Raw genomic sequence first — 21,000 nt, 5'->3', positions numbered from 1 at the left:
CTGGGTGACATTGCCAGATCTTGCTGCTTTAGCAGAGTAAGGAAGATACTCAGAGATGATTCACACCCTGGTCAGTGTCTCTTTGCACTTCTACCATCGGGCAAAAGACATCAAAGTATAGCCAGCTGAACAAATAGGTTTAAAAATAATTTCTATCCTTGGGTTGTCAGACTTTTAAATACAACCACAATCACTCTGTGCACACATGGAAATGTATGACTAGTTGTTTCTTTTTATTTTTTCATTTCCGCTCTAATTTTGCACCAGTGAGGCTAAAACCAATTTCATTGTATTTATTTTGTACAATGACAATAAAGACTCTACTATTTAACTTTCTGCTTTTCAGATGCTTACAGAACTGGCGTATATAAAAACCTGGAAATTCTATTTTAGATCAGGTGATAAGCCTCTAAAAGTGGCTACAGATGTTCAGTTTCTGCCTTAGCCAGGAAATATTTAACAAAGAACGTTGTGTACATATTTATCAAAAAGTACTTTTTTTTCATCAAGCGTGGTGGATTAAGAAGATATAGGACAGGAGAAAGCTCAGATGGAAGCACTCGAGATACATTTCTTCAATCCTTAAAGACAGAAAAGACATGACGTCTCATTAAAATGAAATTAAGGTGAAAAACAGCAGCATTACTTATAAAAGGCAAGAATTGGGACTTAAGACTTTGTAGAATTCAATTTTGAAATTCTGCTCTACTAGTTCCAAATTACAAGTTGTCACTTTAAACCCCAGATACGATAGTATTATGCCTTTCATAAATGTATGCTCATCTTTCATGTAGTTTACTTCAATCATGAAATTTCTCGTCTTGTTCTACCGTTTTATGCATTACAATGTCTTTTGCATTTTTGTATATTTTATGTTAAGAACAAAGCAAATCATGTTTTCCATTTCTACTGAAATGTAATTATCTTTAGCACAGATGCAAGTTCACATTTTAGCTCATTTAAAACAGCACCATTACAGCCAAACATTGTTACAGATGCATTTCTGCTGTTATAATAGATAGAGTTTACAATAAGAACCATTTAGCTGCCGGGAAAGGAATTACATGTACAAATTATGTCATTTATTTATATAATTGGCATACCATATTGTAATACATTTTAAAAGTAAAAATAATAATATTAAATACGTATCTATTTTTCTGCAGCCCCAAACTGTGTTATCTCTATTTCTGTCTGTCTCCTTCTTTCTTTCTACCACCACCCTCACTTTCTTTCCTATATCTATCTATCTACTTACCTACCTACCTACCTACCTACCTATCATCTCTCTCTCTCTCATCTATCTTCTATTTAATTTTAAGAAAAGAAAGGTTACTACAGTGATCAAATGTTTTTAATGGGTAAATATATAACTTGGGCAATGTTTGGTTGATCTTAGCACCTTAAAATTAATGCATATTATATTAGCTAATCAAGAAAATGATTTAATCAGTGAAAAAATAGAAAGAAACATTTTTAAATTTGCTTAAATATTTCAACATTTAGTCTCATCTTAAATGACAACACAACACATTGTATTCTTACACAGATTTAAGTCCTATATAAATTCAGTAAGATCTTTTTCCATGTAATTGAGGTAGGATTAGAATCTGAAGTTAATGTATTATTTCTGAAAATAGCAAATTAAAAGTAGGATTTTCTGTTCTAAGCCACACTCATCTCAATATAATTGAAATAATTTGAAATATAATTTCAAAATAAGTTGAAATATAATTTTAAGTTCAATATAATTTGTTGGAGGCTGAAGATGTAGAAACTTACTTCGGATATCTAAGAACTAGAACTTAACAGAGCATTTCAGACAAAATGCACAATTTTCATTTCTTTCCCAGTTTGATATTCTCAGCATTCTAAAGAGTCATTTGGACAATAAACAGTCCAGACCTCCTAATGAGAAAGACAATTGTGACATTCATAATGAAATTAATTTTGATAATAAAGAGGAGGTTGATGTTGTATTAAAGCACTATTGTCAAAAGGTATATTAATTACAACACATATTCATTATTTTGAATTTGTTAGAGCAGTCAAAAACTTTAATTTTGAGAAATTCAAAATTTGGCAAGGATCAATTTTTTTCTATTTGTAACTAAGAATTTATTTATTTTTGCTCAGAAGTCTGTATGTGAATGTGTGATATAAAACCTTGAAAAATATTATCAGACATGGAACTTATAATTTTACAACATACAGTATTATTGTTAAAATATTTTTCTGTGTGTATTTGAATAGGTTCAGTATTAATATTTTATATTAATATATATTAATGGGTGTAGGTATGCTGGTCTTGTTGTATTCCGGTCTTTTCCCGTGTAAGATTGAGATTGTCTTGGCAACATTTCAGCGAGGTCTCACTCGCCATCTTCAGGCTGGGTTTTATATATATTGTACATACACCTTAGGAAACTATTAAGCACATTTCTAGGTAAATTTCTAGGTGGTGTTATTGATAGATTTCCTTTCCCTTCCATAAACCAGAGTATATTCTCTGAATTCATTTCAGAAATCACTTTATATCACTTCATTTTATTGTATGACTGAAGGAAGAATTTTTAAAATAACATTTGCAGCATCTTTATGTGGTGAACTGTAAGTTTGCTTATGATCTCTTTTTCAACTAAAAGATCCCAATTATTTTGCAATCTGTAGTCTACTTGTGGGCCTGAAAAAGAAGAAACCCAACTTAGAAATTAAATGGTTTTCAATTGAACTGAACAATTTTTTTTAACATATGGATGGGATGCAAATGCTACAGTTGAATACCAATTAATTAGCCACCCTGTTTTTATTGTGAAGTTGACTCTTATTTCCTATAATCTGATTTCTTACAGCTGCAAACCCCCTTTCAACATTACTTCGATGGAAGCTGGATCTTTTCTGATCCAGGACTGGTTCAGTTGGAATGGATCTCCACAATGGAGGCAGAGGAGAAATTTACTAAGCAGCATAGATGAAAAGAGGCCAGATATTCTAGTTACCTTTTACTCAGCAAGAGTTATTTTCCCCAGGGGAAAAAAATCACTAAGTTAATTTGGAGAATGGCTGGATTAAGGGGGAAACATGGCATATATGCCAATTGTTAATCAATATGGTTTCTCCATTCTGCTCATTACAAAGGATTGGTAGCAACCTAATCCACTTGAAAATTAGCATTTCTATTGATCACCCCTAATGCATGACCTGGGCATGCTAGCTGGGCCGTTCTCTTGACTTCCAGATGCCGCACAGGATGATCAGGTTGTGACCTCAAACATCTGAACAATTATCTTAGTAGTTATAAATCATGATTCTGTGAGCGCATACCAGCTATGAGTAAGATTCATCTTGGCTTTCCTTTAGTGTCCCTCCTTGCTTACCTGTATCTCAGGTGCCTGTGACCCCTTCCCTCTGAGACCCATTTCTGCTCTGGAGGCATGGCAGGAAGCCCCAGGAAGCACCTCGCTGGTGACTACGTAAGTATTCACGGTAGTTGCGTGTGAGCAGAGTGTAGAGGAAAGGGTTGATGCAGCTGTTCCCATAGGTCAGGCAGGTCACCAGATGATTTACAGAGATCTCCGTGTGGATGGGCAGGTGGGCTGCCGAGGGGCAATAAAGGGGAAGGAGTTGCCAGATCCAAAAGGGCAAATAACAGGCCCAAAATGCCAAGACAATCACTAGGATGAGGAGGAAGACCCGGTTCTTAGGGGAACGTCCCAAGCCTCCACGGGTCTGTGACAACCAGTAGCTTCTTGCCAGGCGCCAGTAGAGTGACCCAATAACTATCCCAGGTGCCACTATGCTAGTGCCAAAAAGGATGCTCAGGTATACTTTGTATTGCTCCTCACTCCAGGTGGGGGAGCAGAGGCGACGCACCCCAGCTCCGTTCCCCATTGTACGTTCCTCCTGGTGGATCATGACCATCATGGGGAGGGCCAGAGCAAAGGACAGGAGCCAAACAGCAATGGCCAGAGGTCGGCTGCATCGCCGCGCACGGCTGGCAGCCTGGAACGGGTGCACCACAGCAGTGTAGCGCTCGCAGCTCATGAGAGTCAGCAAGAAGATGCTGGCATGCATAGTGAGGAGGTCTAGGCTGAGCAGAATCCGACAGCCAGCCTCCCCGAAGGGCCAGTCCTTCACCAGTCCATTGTGAACAATGAAGGGGGCCGTCAAAAGATACAAAAGGTCAGCCAGAGCTAGGTTAATTAGGTGGACTTGCAGAGAGGAGGCCGAGGCTGAGGCCCGCACCACCGCCAGGGCATAGAGGTTGCCAGCCACCCCGGTAACACACATCAGGCTCAAGACAGTTCCTAGGACTGCCGCTGATTCATCTCCTTCTGATGAGGAGCCATTGCCTAGCAGTAGCCACGAAGAAAAGTTTGTTGATGATGTCATCACAAGGAAATGGTCCAAGGTAAGCTGCTCCGAAGAATTTTTTAACATTCTAGTCCCAAGGAGAGAAGTCAAGGAAAGCGTACCACCAATATCTTCTACCACCACCAATCAATTTCTACTCACCAGTTCAGTTGAATGTCAAAGTCAATATCATACCACCTCTTTGTCTCTCTGTTTTTTGGTCTACTACTCCATCTATAAGTCTATCTGTTGCCCTTTTGATGCTTTCCATTCCTCTTTTTGCTCCATCCTGTTGCTGTATTCAAAAAATTGGTTTGAGATTGTAAAGAATACTTTCGGGGGGAGTCACTTTCCACCCCCATCTCTCTTGTATCTGATGCATAAGGTCCCTGCTTTGGATCTAATCATGAAGAAGCTTTTTCTTCCGTCCCTCGTTCCCTTCTTCCTTTCCTCTACATTCTCAACGCCGGTGATGGCGCAAGGCCTCCTGTATGTGAAGAGGATCTATGCATATCTGTCTGGGTTTGCAAATTCTCTTCTCTCACATTCTTCGCACCCTGCTAATATTGGTATGTTGGGGTCGAACCTTGGTGCAGCTCCTGTCTATTCTGAGGAGCCTGTTTATTTCAACCCTGAGGTGGGATTTTGACAACACGTCAGCAATAGGGGCTGAGGGGCGGGTGCTGGGGAGACATTTAGGGGTCTGATTGGTCTGGAGATGGTAACAGACAGAATTTTCTCCACCTCCTCACCCCAAACAGACGTACTCTCAGGGTCCAACTCCCTGCTGGCATAACTATACAACTTTCCATGGAATGATGCCAACCAGGAGAAAGAAAAAATAACCAAGAGATAGAAAGACAGAAGGGGACTGTATTGATCAATGGACAAAAGGAATTCACAAATGCCGACACAGAAAGACAGACCTTAGATGAAAAGGAGTGAAATGAAAATGAACCATGACTTTTTATCCATCCATCTGTTTCCTACACTAGAATAAGGTGTCAGACAGCTCTTCTGTATCCTTGCTGTTGATTTTGTTTTCATGTCTATTCCCTTTCAACAATTTCCCACCATTAAATCATTTATACGACTGATTAAATATTCATCAAACTATCCTACTTTTAGTCAATGTGTCCCAAAACAAAACAATTATATTTAATTACATACTGCCCAGTCCATCTAAGCTTAATGTGTTGTGTAAACCCTGCCACACTGGGTCTACAATAGTACACAATTTTTGTGATATGGTACCAATAATACACAATTTTTGTGATATGAATTGCACACTCACTGTATAATAAGTTAAACAACAAACAGAGGATTTGTACACAGCGCTAAGCATATTGTATATTGCTTTTTGTGACTGTCTTAAAATACAACTCCCAAGGAACAAGATAATGCATTAAACATTTTTTATTACTTCAACATATTCATTAATGGTTTGGATCAACTTGGTAAAAGATATTTTATCAGATTTGCACATTATACAAAATGAGGTGGCACAGTTAATGGTCTCAAAGTTGGGCACTTACATTTAAAGGGATTTTGATTGAAAATAGCAAATGTAATTTAATTGCAAAGGAAGTTCTTCATTAGCAAAAAGAAATAAAACACAGAGGAGATATAGCATATGATGCATTTGATTTGGAAACAGTATATGTAAAAAGAATTGAGAAATATAGCTGTTCAAAGTTTGAACATTAGTTAATGTGATAGAGTTCCAGAAAGGGAAATGGATTTTAGGCAGTATCAATCGAAGTATAGTAAAGTGCCTTGAATGCCCTATAAAAGAAAGAAGATATTAACTCAAAACAAATAAATACATGCATAATAAGTACATTTCCAAATTTTGGAAGGTAATAATGAAAGTAATAATTATTTTTTATTGGTTAGATTTTGCTTCAATACCTCTGCATCTTGCTTGGGGCATCTCAATTTAAAAAAGATTTAATGACACTAAAACTGGTGCAAAAAAAGGGGGGGACCGGAGGAAAATAAGACCTAAGACCTAAAAGGGACGGGAGGAAAATTTTTAAAAAATGCTACCAGTTCGGATGAACCGGTATTTCCGATGAAAAGCTGTGATGCACAATTTATATTAGCTAGAAAGCAGGTGTGGCACAGCGGATTCCCCCCCTCCCTGTTCTACTTATCTTTGCAGGCATGCTCGCTAGCAGGCTCCGCCCACCTGCCCAGACATCATCATGTCCATTTTTGACGCTCTGTGCATGCACGGAAGGCCCTGAGCATGCGTGGAAGTGGCACATGCAAGCAGAGCAAGCACATGTGCACGCTCACATTTGCAAACCGGTAGCAGAGGTAAGTAGATTTCACCCCTGATTCATTTAGTGACCTTTCAAAGTTACAATAGCACTGAAAAAAAGTGACTTATGGTCAGTTTTCACACTTATGACCATTGTAGCATCTCCATGGACACATAATCAAAATTTGGGTGCCTGGCAACTAGCATATATTTATGATGGTTGCACTGTTTCAAGGCGATGTGATCACCATTTGTAACCTTCCCAGCCGGCTTCTGATAAGCCAATTCAATGCGGGAAGCCAGATTCGCTCAATGAGCCCAAGATTTACTTAACAACTGCAGTGATTCACTTAACAACTGTGGCAATAACAGTCGTAAAATGGTGCAAAACTCACTTAACAACTTCCTTTCTTAGTAACCAAAAATTTTGACTCCATTGTGGTTGTAAATTGAGGACTGCCATACCATAATTTGGATTCCTGCACTGAGCAGAGAATTGCTCTTAAATTGTTCCTTCCATTTCCAGGATTCAGATATTTTGTGCGACTCCACAGAAGCAGAAATTACATTTACTTTATGCCTATAGCAAATACATGATCTGACAAAGCAGCGCTTGTAAGAGAGAGGGCAGTTTCTTGGCTGTGAGTGAAGCGCTGTGCAGATGTGAAATGTTTGTGGCAGCCTGTTTTCAGTTAGAAGTCTCCCAGAATTTCACGCGCATATTATTCCTGTTGCGTGTTTGTGCTTTACCACTAGTGTGTTTTGTTGGCGTGGGTGGGTGTGAACTTGCTATTCAGAGGAAAGCGTCTAGGAAACAAATAAACAAATAAAACTTCTATTTATAACACACTCCCCACGAGGACACACTCCAAGCACAATTTTGCAAAACTAACCAAACAGCAGTTAAAAATTATACAAAGGGAATAAAATCAAATGGAATATATTGACAACTGGAGTGAAAATAATGTTGTACAATTAAAAGATTCTAAACCTACCTTCCACCTGGCTTTACTAATAAGATTTACAACAAAACAGACCTATCACTATTCTTAGCCTTCTGTTCATAGTCACTTCCATGAGTTTATTGAATAAGCAGATTTTCAGATCCTTCTTAAAATCCCGGGGATATAATTGGAATCTGTCATCCAATGCATTAAGCCACTCTCCCATTATCTGTTGCTGTATCATGAACCGTGTCTTTGTTCAGGTTGCTCCTTCTCTTTTGGTCATTTCAGGGATGGTCTCAGTCCCTTCCGCTTTTAGATCATTTTAGATCCCTCCTTCAGAACCAGTTTATCCATCTCTCCCACCATTTCATTAATCCTTGGGTTGGGTTGAGAAGTGAGTCTTGCTGATTTGTGCTGAGCGGATCTGGTGCGTGAAGAGGCAGAGCCTGTGAAGGGCGAATCTGTGCCAGGAAGCCAGGGCTTGGCCAAAGCAAATCTGCTGGGTTAGTTTAACCTCGTGACCCTCCACGGCAGAGGCTCTTCTTGGAGAGGGAAAGGACTCTTAAGTATTCAGAACAGGAGCAGAGCAAGATCCCAGAAACAAAGCTTGGGCTTCAGACAAGAAGCCCTGGATCTGAGCTTACAAAAGCTGCATAAGTAGCATTGTATCTGAACAGGAGCAAAATGTTTTTCAACTCACAGGCAGTCAGCTTTCTGAAAACGGGAGCTGCTGGTTTTCAGGTTGCTATAGGAACCAGATTCCTCTTTGAGAGGTCCTTGGTGCTCTCTGAGTCTGGTTGTTTTCTTGCAGATGTTTAACTATTCAAACTAAGTGACACCATCCGGGCCAATAGAAAGTGCTCCTAATTTATATTCTGGTGGCTTATTGTTTTGCCAGTGTTGATGGGAATGGCCTTGGCAGTTCCTTGGTTGGGCTGTTTACTGTTAGCTTGTTTGGCAGTCCCTTGATTGGGGTATTGATTGCTTCTTGATTGTAGGTATGATGTTAATCTTGGTGTCAATCTATACTCATCTGGGTGTTAACTGATGGTGGGGAGGCGATTTAGTTCTTTTTGTTCCCTTTACGGCTTGTTGGTTTCTCTTTGTGAGAAGCCTTGGGGCTGAGAGGCAAGTTTGGTGTCTGGAAATGAGATGACTGAATGGGTTTAGACTAGTGTTTCTCAACCTTGGCAACTTGAAGATGTCCGGACTTTAACTCCCATTCGCTGGCTGGGGAATTCTGGGAGTTGAAGTCCGGACATCTTCAAGTTGCCAAGGTTGAGAAACACTGGCCTAGACACTGTCACTCCTTACATCTCATTCTGGAGTCATGTTTTGATATACAGTCTTTCACATGAGTTCTTCCTCAGTAGTGGCAATGCAAAAGACCATTATTTTGAGGAATTTAGTGACAAACATTTTGATTTCTACTTCATATAAGTTCTTCATCATATAATGTTCTTCACTAAGAACATTCTAGAACAGTGTTTCTCAACCTTGGCAACTTGAAGATGCGAATGCTGGCTGGGGAATTCTGGGAGTTGAAGTCTGGACATCTTCAAGTTGCCACGGTTGAGAAACACTGTTCTAGAAGCTTAGAGCTCATTCTGAGCTATCTGGCTTATTTTCATCTTTTCTCACTGGATGAAGGAGAAGGCGTGGAAGGGAATTTTTGTGTAGTTTCAAAGCTTTTCCTGCTATGAGAGTCTCAGGTCTTTGATTCCCATCCCAGAGTCATGTGTCAGCCAGTCAATGTCAGGTCTCTTGACCATAGCAGAGATATGAAATCATAGTGCCAATTTTTGATAAAAAATTGTGGGCTTGCTGTTATCCATGGGGAGATTCTGCATCAAACCTAGCACTAAGTACTGTAGAAATTGGCCACTTTTGGGGTACCACTGCTCACATTAAATAATGATAAAGCTTAAAATCCCTTCACAGGTAGTCCTCAATTTATGATCATTCATTTATTGACCACTTAAAGTTGCAATGGCACTGAAAAAAAGTGACTTATGACCATTTTTCACACATTGCCGCATCCCTGCGGTCGCACGATCAAAATTTGGATACTTGACAACTGGCATGTATTAGTGAAAATCGCAGTGTCCCAGGGTCATGTGATCACCTTTTGCAACTTTTTTGAAAGTCAATGGGGAAGCCAAATTCATTTAACAACCATGTTACTAATTTAATTGCCTGGGCACCTGATCACTGCCCTGATACTTGGCAAAACACTCTCTCAACTGTGTTGGTTGTTCTCTACAATACTATACAACAATATTCCGTCTTTATTTCTAGTTGTGGATGACCTGGAAATAAACCTTGCTTTTTGTGTGGCCATATATGGTTGCCTTGAGATCCCCTAAAGTTTTAAACTCTGTCTTGGATGTTGTAAAAGGAAAATATTTGCCAATAAGAGCCAAGACTGGCCCAAACCGGTTACAGCTTGAAGAAGATGGCATCTTCCCAATATGCATGCAGAAATTTTTAACTCTTTACTTTGATCTTGCCAAAGAGAGAATATTTTCATCACACTGAAAGGCAGGAAATAAGTTGTATAAGGATGCTAGATAAGCTCCCATTTACAGGGGGTATATGCAGCAGGAGTGTATGTGTGTGTGTGTGTGTGTGTGTAAGTCAAGATGGCAGCCATCTAATCATGGCAGCCATTTTGACCTTCAACATAAAGACACAAATGGTTGCCCATGGGTGGTTTTTGTTTTACGATTACATTAACAGATGACTTTGGGAAATGCTTAATGCACTTCTTTGAGAAATCTTAAGGCTTTTCATTTGCCCCATATATTCATTGAAATGAAAGTGACAATTCTGAAAAGCAACGGTTTGCCACTAAATTCTAGGAGAATGAAAATGGGTAAATTTCAGGAATGAAGCCAGGGAGGCCATATTTGAGTTGCAGTTTGGCCCACTCTGATCCCGTGTGGAGGCCAGAACAGGATGGTTCTCCAGTTCTGACCAGCAAGTCAAAAGCACCCAGGACAAATTCCTCTTGAACTCCGATTCCAGGGATGCTGGAAGATACACCAACTGTCCCATGAGGTTGTGGCCTCTTCAGATCGAATCTCAGAGCTCCATTTCTGCCTCACATAGTTTAGAAATGTGATCTTGACAATGGCTAGTTCTTTCTTTTTTTTCCTTCCCTCCTTCCACCTTTTCTTCCTTCCTCCCTCCCTCCCCCTTTCGTTCTTTTCTTTCCTTCCTTCCTCCCTTCCTCTCTCTCTCTCTGTATGTGTGTATCTGCCTGCCTTTCTTTCTTTCCTTCCTTCCTCTTTCCTTCGTTCCTCTCTCTTTCTCTCTCTGCCTGCCTGCCTGCCTTTCTTTCTTTTCTTTCTTTCTTTCTATCTTTCCTTCCTTCCTTCCTTCCTTCCTATTTCCCTCTTCCACAATGGCTTTCACCTGGTAGCCAGACATCAGCTGGAGATGGGAGCACAAAACGAATATGATTTGGGGGAAACTGCTCATGTCTCCCTTGGCTGTTATCCCAAATCCCAGCTTGAAGCCAGCAAGGGTCTCCCACCCACTGTGCCTAATTTGTACACCCGCGCCAATGTCTTGCAGAAAAATAAACGGAGAGGGAGCAGCAGCAGCACTGCAGCAGATGTGGGTCAGTTCAACTAACAAATACTGAATTTGGCTCTCTTAAGAAGAATGAAAGAACCGAGCCTGTCTAAAAGGGTTTTTTTTTCTTCTCCCGATATCTTGTCTGCTTCAGTCAAATTTTAATGTAAATGATGATTTATATTATTCCTTGTTAGAATTCTTAATATGTGTCATTCCTATACTACCCAGAATAAGCTATATGTGTTTCACCCTTCCCCGAACGTGAGATTGGAAGGACCTAAATTTGACAAACAAATACATAAATCCATAAATAAATAAAAATTTGGAGGATGAAGAGACCCAGCTAGTTAAAAACAGCCTATGAAGTTTTGTCCAGGGTTCCATACAATCATAGAGTTGGAAGGGATCATAGAGTCCAATTGCTGCACAGTTCAAAATCCATATTACATTATCTCAGAGGGTTGACTGCCCAGCCTCTGAACACAACCCATCTTGAGTCAACATAGGAGCACCTCCACACCAAGTCTGTTTGAAAACACAGACATTTCAATCTGGAAAGAAATTGTGGACTACCTGTAACCCTGAACATGTTCTGACCTAGGCTTCCCCAGCAGCATGAAACCACATCCAAGTCCCAATAAGCCCCTTTTATTTAATTTATAATGAATTCCTCTCCAGGAAAGTCCCGGCCCAGAGTCTTTCAAGATAGTTCACAATTACCAATTTTTATCAGGCTTGGAGAATGGCCAAGCCAATATCTTTCAGACACTGCAATACTTGGCAAAAATGCAGGAATGTACTAATTGTCTCCTGCAAACACCCCTCCCCTTTCGCTCCTCTTTTATTCCCCATGGGAGGGGCCATTCACCATCCACCTGTGGCCTTGCCCCTTAGCTATTCCTTTCACCTGACAACTATGCTCATGCACACACTGGGAACAGGCTCCAGCTGTTCCTCTGCCTCACTGATGTGACTCCAAAGGCAGCTGATAACTGGCATACAGCTGTGGCCCCTCTCTGCCTCCAACACAAAGCACTCATCAGAGCCTTCCCCAGACTCCAGGACTGGCCCATGTTCCCCCTGCCCCCCAACCTCCTCACTGTCAAAATCTGCTGCCAGCTCTGCTGGCTGGCCACCATTTTTTTCTGGGCAGAATAGATCTCATACTAGAAGAGGTGACTCCTTTCCTTTCCACTGTAGAATGCTATATAGGAGACAGAATGACCGGTGAAGAAATTATGAACAAAAACATTTTGGCCATCTCTCTCTCTCTCTCTTTCTCCCTCTCCCTCCCTCCCTCCCTCCCTCCCTCCCTCCCTCTCTCTCTCTCTCCATCCCTCCCCCTCCCCTTCTCTCCACAAGACTTGGCCTTTTACACTCACCTGTGGACATGAGAGTATTCTTTGTTTATGCACAGAGTTTGTTTTACCACCCTTGTGTGAGAAGCAGTTTGAGGTGAGGCAGGGAGGTATGGAAAGAAGCTTTTGATTCTACTTTGGGGGAAATAGGACAAAACAGTGCTTGAATACCTGGTTCTTACTGTCCCAGAACCCAGACTTAATTCTAACAGTCAATTTCCAGAACAAGTGCGCATAGTTAACTCAGAAGTGAGAAAGCAAATCCCCTTATATTTACCACGTCTCCTTAATAAGGGGCTTTGGGATTTAAATATAAAGTTTATGTCACTTAGGAACAGTGGATTTATTAAATCACAAATCATGTAATAAATATGCAGCCCAACTCTATTTTTACTTTTTATTGCAATCCTGTGACCTTATGACTTGCTTGTTTGTTGTCTTTTCCACTATGAGGAATAAGAGCTGTCTAGTATGTTTATTTCAATTATAGTAGTTACATTATTATTGCTGTACTTATAGCTGTCCTGCCTATCTCAAAACCTACCATGGAAGCTATTTGATGGTCAAATATTGAAAGGAATCTGAAAGATTAATCTTTTAATGCCTTTTTTAATCAGAAAAGATGCTATCATTGAAGTTTTTTTGCTACTATAGCCAATGTGGCTCTCTTTGTACAATATTTTCTGGGCAAACATCACATGTAAAAAAAAAGCAAGTTTTTAAATTTATATTTATTAAGAATGTTCATATAATAGGAAGGAAGGAAGGAAAGAAGGAAGGGAGTAAAAAACAAAAGAGAACTAAAGAAAGATATATATAAATGATCTCAAAACTTTTTTTCAACATATAGCTATTGCCTTCCTCACTCTTAAATATTTTGCAAACCATCTCACATCCTTTTAAGCCATGTCTTTCTTAATGTTTAAATGCACAAATAATTAATTCATTTTTTTTCTTTTAGCAAAAAGTCCATATAAGGGTTCAAGACTTTTTTTTAATGTTCAGTTTTATCATTTCTTGAAATTCTGACATTTTCATAATTTACTTCTCCATCATGGGAATTTCATTACTTTTTCCAGTGTTGACCATTCAATATAATTTTTAATTCAAAGAAGGAAGGAAGGTTTTGAAGGAAAGAAGTTTAAATATATAAAGAATACATATATGTACTATATTGTTTTAAAAACTACTGATTAGTGTTGAGATCCAAATAAATGTAAATATCAACAGTGGATACCATACACATTATAACATAACATAACATGGGAAGTACTATTATATCCAAACAAAGACTTTATGTTAAAAACAATCCAAAGGGTTATTGGCCTACGTGACCCGTCAAAACCGCAGTCCACTAAAGCGCACCCAATTAAAGCGCGTACGTGACGTCATCAGCAGCGCGACAAATAAAATTAAACATAAATTAAATTAAAATTAAATTAAAGCAAGCCGATTCACATAAAGGTAAGGGTTAGGTTTAGGGTTAGGGTTAGGTTAAGGGTTAGGGTTAGGTTTAGGTTTAGGGTTACGTTAAGCGTTAGGGTTAGGGTTAGGGTTAGGTTAAGGGTTAGGCTTAGGGTTAGGTTTAGGGGGGTTAGATTTAGATTTACGCGTTAATTTTAAATTTACCGCTCACAGTGTGCTGTTTTCGTCACGCTGTGATGACATCACGTACGCGCTTTCGTCGAACGCGCTTTAGTCTACCACGGTTTTGTGGTGGAACCACCAGCTTGCATGTTAAGGACCACAAAGCAGAATAATAAGAAAAAGGGGGAACATTTGATGGTAAGGCTGTTGTATGAGGAGAAAACTTTAAGGGACTGTGGTGATGATGGAGGGACAAAAAGAGACATTATAAAAGCAAAACAGAAACAAACCACTACCTGGAGAAAAGGAATAATAATCTTATCTCAATATTCCTCTTTCTGATAGTTCTGATAACTTGGGAAAGAGAGTATTAATTGGGAAAACAGAATAAGACTAGACTAATGGTTCCACCATCACCACAGTCCCTTAAAGTTTTCTCCTCATACAACAGCCTTACCATCAAATGTTCCCCCTTTTTCTTATTATTCTGCTTTGTGGTCCTTAACATGCAAGCTGGTGACTTAGCCCTTCATGTTGCTGGTCAAACAGCTGATAATGAGCTAGAAGATTGTTGAACAAAGGAAGTTGGAAAAGAGATGGCAATAGTGGTTAAACCTTTGCATTGACTCAACAATTATTTCTCATTCTATCCTCCCACCTTCCTTTCTGGAAGCAGAGGGCCTGCGTTTAATGGCAATCACGATGAGCAATTACTTTATAATTGCCTTTATAGTACAGGACAGTCCTTTAGGGTGCTAAGACAAAGGAAGAAGGCCAACAAGGATGTTGCTTTCTTTTGTGCTAACAAATTCTCTGTAGCTGGCATCTCCATGGTGCTTTGAATGTTCAGTGGCCAGCGAAGGTGAGGGCATCTGAAAAGAGTGCAAGTAGCAATAACAGCCACATCCCAGCAAGAAATATGTGCTAATGAGGAAGCTTCTCCTGAGGGTTTCAACCTGAGAGACTACAAACCATCAGGAGAGAATTAGTGAAAGAGTGGGGAGAGGAAATGAAAGCCACAGTAATTTGGCCAGTATTGCAGAAAATAATTACCTATAGATTTAACCTATGCCTCCAAACAGAGTCTGCAAGCCTTGTTAGCAAATGGGGCAATGATGCATGAAATGATAATAATTAAGAGGGGTGGATATAAAAGCATAGAACAAGCAACAGGCAGACATGATTTACAGCTGCTAACTTTTCTCCACCTGGTACCTGGAAAGCTGCTTTTAATCAGCACCTTGCGGGAAGGAATTAACAAGGTTACATTTTCATCACCACTTATTTTTGCCAGAAAAGAAGAGAAACGGACATCATTGGGGTTAAGTGAGGGAGTGGAATCAAAAGTCATTTTACGCCACAACTCTGCATGGGCCTACGTAAAAGCAAGCCCGTTAGGTTGAAGGAAGCTCACGTGGATAGAGGACCTTAGTTCTATAAATGTTTTAGATAACAGCTGGAAGCTGAGATGGGGATTGCTGTGACCCTACCAGAAGCTCTAAGCTGCTCTTTATAGATATCTTAGCAAAGTCCTTGTCTCTTGAGTTTTAAGATATCTTGTTGAAATATTGATTCTTGAAGTTAAATTAGAACTATCCTTTCCTGAATTAACAACCAGCACCATTTATGGAGTAGAGGGCCCCATGGCCATTATCTCCCCTTTAGTTAACAACCAAACCACCGGCTGCTGTTTTGTTCATTTTTTTTTTAAACAGTGTTGGTGTGCTTCAGAGAGAGGAGGAGAAGAAAGGAGTGGCATTCCTAAGCTTCATTATCATCCTCTATTCTGTGCTTGGGTACCAGTTTCAGGCAACCTTCCAAAAAGAGTAGACAACATTGTGGGAAAGGACTGATAGGCACAGGATAAGGAAAAATGAACGGAATGGAAAAATGAACAGACACAGAAATGGCCGGCTGAATACTAGCATATATTGGAGCCTTTCCTGGGAATCTGCCTTCTTAGCTTACCTCATCAAAGAACAGGTAGGTGGGATTGAAAGATGTTTTCCTTTCCAACTATACATCCTTTGAAAAATGTAACATACCAGAAAAAAATGGAAGACTCACTTCTTCCATAAAATTTGATCCTATCATCCATCTGATCAAAACATCAGTCGATGTCTTTTGTATGTAATATCTTTTTCCATATCATTCATAAAGCCTGTTGTTTGTAAATTCACTTTCAACTCAGTCTATCCATAGAAACAGATATTGCTGTTCAGATTGTTAATATTCATTTCTGACTTCACTTCTCAAAAGCGTCGTTTCCAGTGTTAGATTAATTTGTGTCACTCTGCAACTGTTAGTCAGGTTTATGTATTTTCTCCTTTAATTGAAATCTTTAATTTTACAACCAATCCAATTTTTAAAATCTTATTTTTTAAGAAAGTATTTTCCCAAAGGAAGATTTTTTTCCCCCACAATTGGATTCCAAATTTATCTGGACTCTTGTTGCATTCTGAAATCAAAGTTTAAATCCATCTTATGATGTTTATTATTATTATTTTTAAAAAGGAGGTTGTAGTTCTTAATTCTTAAGCTTGTAATTAAAACTTTATTTTATTCAAGATTGAGTGCAAAATGATCCAGTGCTTTCAAACTTTTTGATCTAAAGATTTGCAATGGCTAAAAAGTAGTTAACAAGCTATTTCCAAAAGGAAAGGAAATAAGGAATGAAAAGGAAGTATGCAAAGTTAGCGCCCTTTCAAAGGGGCCAAGCACGTTTTGAGCAAGGTAACTATTTACTCTATTCACACTGCTTAAAACCTGTTGGAGGTTGCTGTCTTGCTGTCTTCTTACAAGGAGCAAATATGTAGAGCACTTGTGGGCGATCTCTATTCCTCTCTTTAGTCCAGAAAGGTTTGAAAAGCCAGTCTACTCATTCTTTGTTCCTCTCTTCATTCTTCTCTGTGGTTGTCAGCTCTGCTTTTTTTTTTTTTTAATTGTCTTCAGTTCGTCATTCTTTTCCTGGGAGTCTCAATACTCTTAAGAGACATTCTGTAACAAATCACTGGCTCCTGATAGTGAACTCTTAAGAGTTCTTAGCTCAAGTGTGAAATTGTTCACCATCTAACAAAAGATTATCACCCACTGTTCAAATCAGGCTTAGTGCAGGGAATTAGAAGGATTACTGATATGACACCAAAGGGATCCAGGGTTGATCAGGGAAACAACAAGTCAGACCTCTTGGTGTGTAATTGGCCATGATGTCTCTGCGCTGCAGCTTGTGGGAAGAAATATCCATCTGGTTCACTTCCAAGCTGGGAGAAAGATACTGGAAACATGGAGGCTGATTGGAAGGAATGTTTAATGATGAAGCAGAACCACATGCGATTCTGGGCAGCTGACAAAATGGAGTTGAGACTGGGGTTTTTTATAACTCCTTTGAGCTTTGCACTTGAGCTTCCTGCTCTTGTGCAAGAATGTGTATTCTATTGGCAATTGTCAGATTCCTATAGGGTCATGTAAGGTTCATAGCTGGCTCTATAGGCAAAGAGGAAATGCAAATTCTAGGTGTTTGTCTGAGCTAAGTTTGGTTGAAGTTTGGACTGTTGTGGGTGGTGGTGCAATGAAGGGACTGTTGTCCTGAAAGGGCAATTCCTATTGTGGCTTAATGGCTTTCGTCCTGTTTTGGCTCTTGGGTGAGGGTATTTGCTTATGAATAGAGTTATTTAGATACTTGTCTTCTTTCAATAAGCTCTTTATCTCTTGTGCTGACATCCACTGTGGGCTATTAAGGAAAGTGAGGGTTGCTTTCTGCCTCTAAAAAAACATGTTTCTGCCTTTCTCATTTAGGGAAATATAATATCTTGCCTTTTATTTCAAATATTCCTCAAAATATTTCATTCTTCTAGGAGAGGGGTGGGTGCTGACTTCCTACAAGCTAGAATTTAATCTCACTCATACGGAGACAGAGAATGCTTCACCACAGCTACCCAATTTTGGCACCCCCACCGCAGCCCCTGGCTCCTGCTGAAGAGGGGAGCGACCTATGCACCTTTGTGTCAGCAGCAACATCCCATGTGATGCGTGCTCTGCAGAAGCCATGCAAGAGCCGACCTGCTAAGCGGAAAGTGAATCTCCGGCGGTTCCTTCAAAACCAGATATGCAGGTACAGTTGGAATGGTTTCATCCTCCCTACCTCTGGAGGAACCACACCTGTTCTGAGCCACCATCCTTAAAATGAACAGGAACCTTCTAGGTCCATGTTTGTCCCAGCTTATTGGTGGAAGAAGGATGTCACCCTATGTGATTTTGGAATGTAATATTACATCATCTCCCAACCAAGGCTTTCAGATTGGTTGGGTCCTTAGCTCCAAGAATTCCCAACTAACATAGACCTCTGGAAGTTCTAGGCATCCATTTCGCTTCAGCACCTCTGGAAGGCTTCAGATTGGGGGAGGCAGCAGGAATAGTAGTAATCCTCTTTATACCAGGCTTTGTGTTTTTAATTGGGTTTCAGAGGGGAGGCCCAAAAAAGACTGTCTTTTTTTTGGCTTTGCAGGGAATTTAATTTTTTTTAAAGCAGAAAAGATGAAGTCTTATTTCGACACAAAGAAAGAGGAGGATGAATGGTCCTGTATTTGTTCTTATGTTATGAAAAAGTGGCCACGTATTGAGCAATGAAAGTGGGTGTGTGAGAGGATGAATGAATTTGAATGGCTTAATCATAGCGTTGGGGGCAGCAGTAAAAATGGGGCTTGGGAAGGTCATATGGTCTGCACTTGATCACTCTTACTTTTACAAGTACTTAGTGATGAGGTGCTTCACATATACAGGTAGTTTAGTTTAGTTTAGTTTAGTTTATTAACATTTATAGGCCGCCCTTTTCCCTGAGGGGACTCAGGGCGGCTCACATAAAATCAGGAAGGGGAATACAAACAATAACGTAGACACACATAAGTAAAAATAATAGGCAACATTCATTCATCATTCGGGAGGGGCGGCTATCTTTGTCCCCAGGCCTGACGGGCTAGCCAGGTCTTAAGGGCTATGCGGAAGGCCTGGACGGTGGTGAGAGTACGAATCTCCACGGGGAGCTCGTTCCAAAGGGTCGGAGCTACTACAGAAAAGGCTCTCCTCCTTGTAGTTGCCAGCCGGCACTGGCTGGCAGATGGAATTCGGAGGAGGCCCAATCTATGAGATCTAATTGGTCGCAGGGAGGTAATTGGCAGAAGGCGGTCTCTCAAGTACGCAGATCCACTACCATGAAGGGCTTTATGGGTGACTAATAGCACCTTGAAGCGCACCCGGAGATCGACAGGTAGCCAGCGCAGCTCGCGGAGGATAGGTGTTATGTGGGTGAACCGAGGTGCACCCACAATCACTCGCGCGGCCGCGTTCTGGACTAGCTGAAGTCGCCGGATGCTCTTCAAGGGCAGCCCCATGTAGTAATGTACGACCCCAATTTAATTCCTGTTGCATGCAAGCCAGTTGCTAAGTGAGTTACACCTGATTTTACCACCTTTTTTGGTCATGGTGAAATACAGCAGTGTTATGATCCGTGAAGGATAAGCGGAAATGTAACAGCAAAATTCAGAAGTTTGTTTAAGTCAGTCCCCATTATTGTACTGAAATGTAGCACTCCATTAACTGTTCTACAGGTCCATGCCGTTCCCTCCCCACAATGCAATTCTCATATATCACTGCTGAGTGCTGACATTTGTTAGTATTAATGTTTTCATTTCTCAAAAGCATCCTTCAATATTTCCAGCATTAGAACATTTTGTATCATTCCGTAAGATCTACTCTACTACAGATAATTTTTAACATTTCAGGAATTGTTTCCACCCTTGTAGGATACCTCACTGCTTTTTTTCTCTCCTTTCTGTCCATCTCCAGAAGCTTTTCTGACATTGAAGCTGCTACTCACAGCTTGGCTTCCTCCATCCTTTCTCAAGAAGCTCTGGAACTGCCTACGGTATCCCAGCAAAAGACCCCCATGAAGACCCCCTCATCCCAGCCAGTCCAGCCTCCTCCTGTCTCTTTTTCAGGCATAGCAGAAGCTTTTGCAGCTCCAGATCCAAGCCCTGATTGGTGCCTCTCCCTCGAGTCTCTCATGTCAGAGCCCGATGAATTTTTCGAACCCATTGCCAAGGAGAACTTGCTTGGCCTGGATGCATTTGGTTCAAACCAGCTGGGATATGATCCATACCCTGATTCACAGTCCTGTCTACTTTTGACAGCCGGTGGAAACCTTCTGGAGCCCACACCAGTCTATTCTCCAATGTCTCATCTTTACTGCCATTCTAAAGGCAATGTCAGCTTCTGCCTATGACATCCACATTCCCTTCTGAGATGTGGACATAGGATGCTTTCTACAAATATCATTGTTTGTCAAGGAGGAAGAGGAGGAGGAGAGGGAGGGAGGGAGGGAGGGAGGAAGGAAGGGGCATTTTCAAATATACTCTCACTTTGGTGAAGGGAGAACAGCAACCTCTTTGCTGGAGAATTTTGGGACATGCTTTGGTGTTAAATCTTTGCCATGCTCGTCTTGTGTAGTGGGTAGAAGGAAAAGCCTTGGGGAAGAGGAGGAAAAAAACCACACCCCAAAATATGTTCAGTTGCATACAAGGAAAACCAGTACAAAATGTTTTACAGGTGGCACTTGGCAGCAACAAGGTTAGCTAAAATCTTAACAAATACCTCCCCCAAATGTTGGAAATGCGAATCAATACACGGAACATATTACTATTTATGGTGGACCTGTGAGGAGGTTAAATTTTTTTGGAAAAGGATCAAAAATTGGCTAGAGGCATTAACGGTTAAAATAGAATGGAAACCTGAAGTTTTTTTATTAGGAATAATGTCTGCGAAATACAAAAAAGAAATCCAGTATTTAATACTACATATAATTACGGCGGCAAGGATTGCCTTTGCCCAGAAATGGAAAAACAAATTAATTCCA

The 21,000-nt window shown here is 40.3% G+C and overlaps 2 protein-coding genes across 3 annotated transcripts; one reads left to right on the top strand and one right to left on the bottom strand.

Moving 5' to 3' along the window:
- Positions 1-3,319: 3,319 nt before the first annotated feature.
- LOC116522507 (urotensin-2 receptor-like) lies at positions 3,320-6,484 on the bottom strand. Its single transcript, XM_032237429.1, has one exon. It carries the CDS (start codon positions 4,438-4,440, stop codon positions 3,385-3,387), a length of 1,056 nt encoding a protein of 351 aa, XP_032093320.1. The 5' UTR covers positions 4,441-6,484; the 3' UTR covers positions 3,320-3,384.
- A 44-nt stretch (positions 6,485-6,528) lies between these two features.
- Positions 6,529-20,674, top strand: LOC116520626 (uncharacterized protein C19orf85-like). 2 transcript variants are annotated; one of them, XM_032234896.1, is made up of 4 exons: positions 6,529-6,675; positions 15,809-16,076; positions 17,948-18,204; positions 19,935-20,674. In XM_032234896.1, exons 3-4 carry the CDS (start codon positions 18,011-18,013, stop codon positions 20,368-20,370), a joined length of 630 nt encoding a protein of 209 aa, XP_032090787.1. In that variant the 5' UTR covers positions 6,529-6,675; positions 15,809-16,076; positions 17,948-18,010; the 3' UTR covers positions 20,371-20,674. The 2 variants fall into 2 exon arrangements, with proteins under 2 accessions (XP_032090787.1, XP_032090788.1); XM_032234897.1 differs by lacking the exon at positions 6,529-6,675 and having other exon boundaries at positions 15,460-16,076.
- Positions 20,675-21,000: the final 326 nt, after the last annotated feature.

Source organism: Thamnophis elegans, chromosome Z (assembly GCF_009769535.1).
Source record: "Thamnophis elegans isolate rThaEle1 chromosome Z, rThaEle1.pri, whole genome shotgun sequence".
NCBI classification, from domain to species: Eukaryota; Metazoa; Chordata; class Lepidosauria; order Squamata; family Colubridae; genus Thamnophis; species Thamnophis elegans.
Note: the sequence above shows the minus strand (reverse complement) of the source record. Positions and strands in the feature narration are given on the sequence as shown.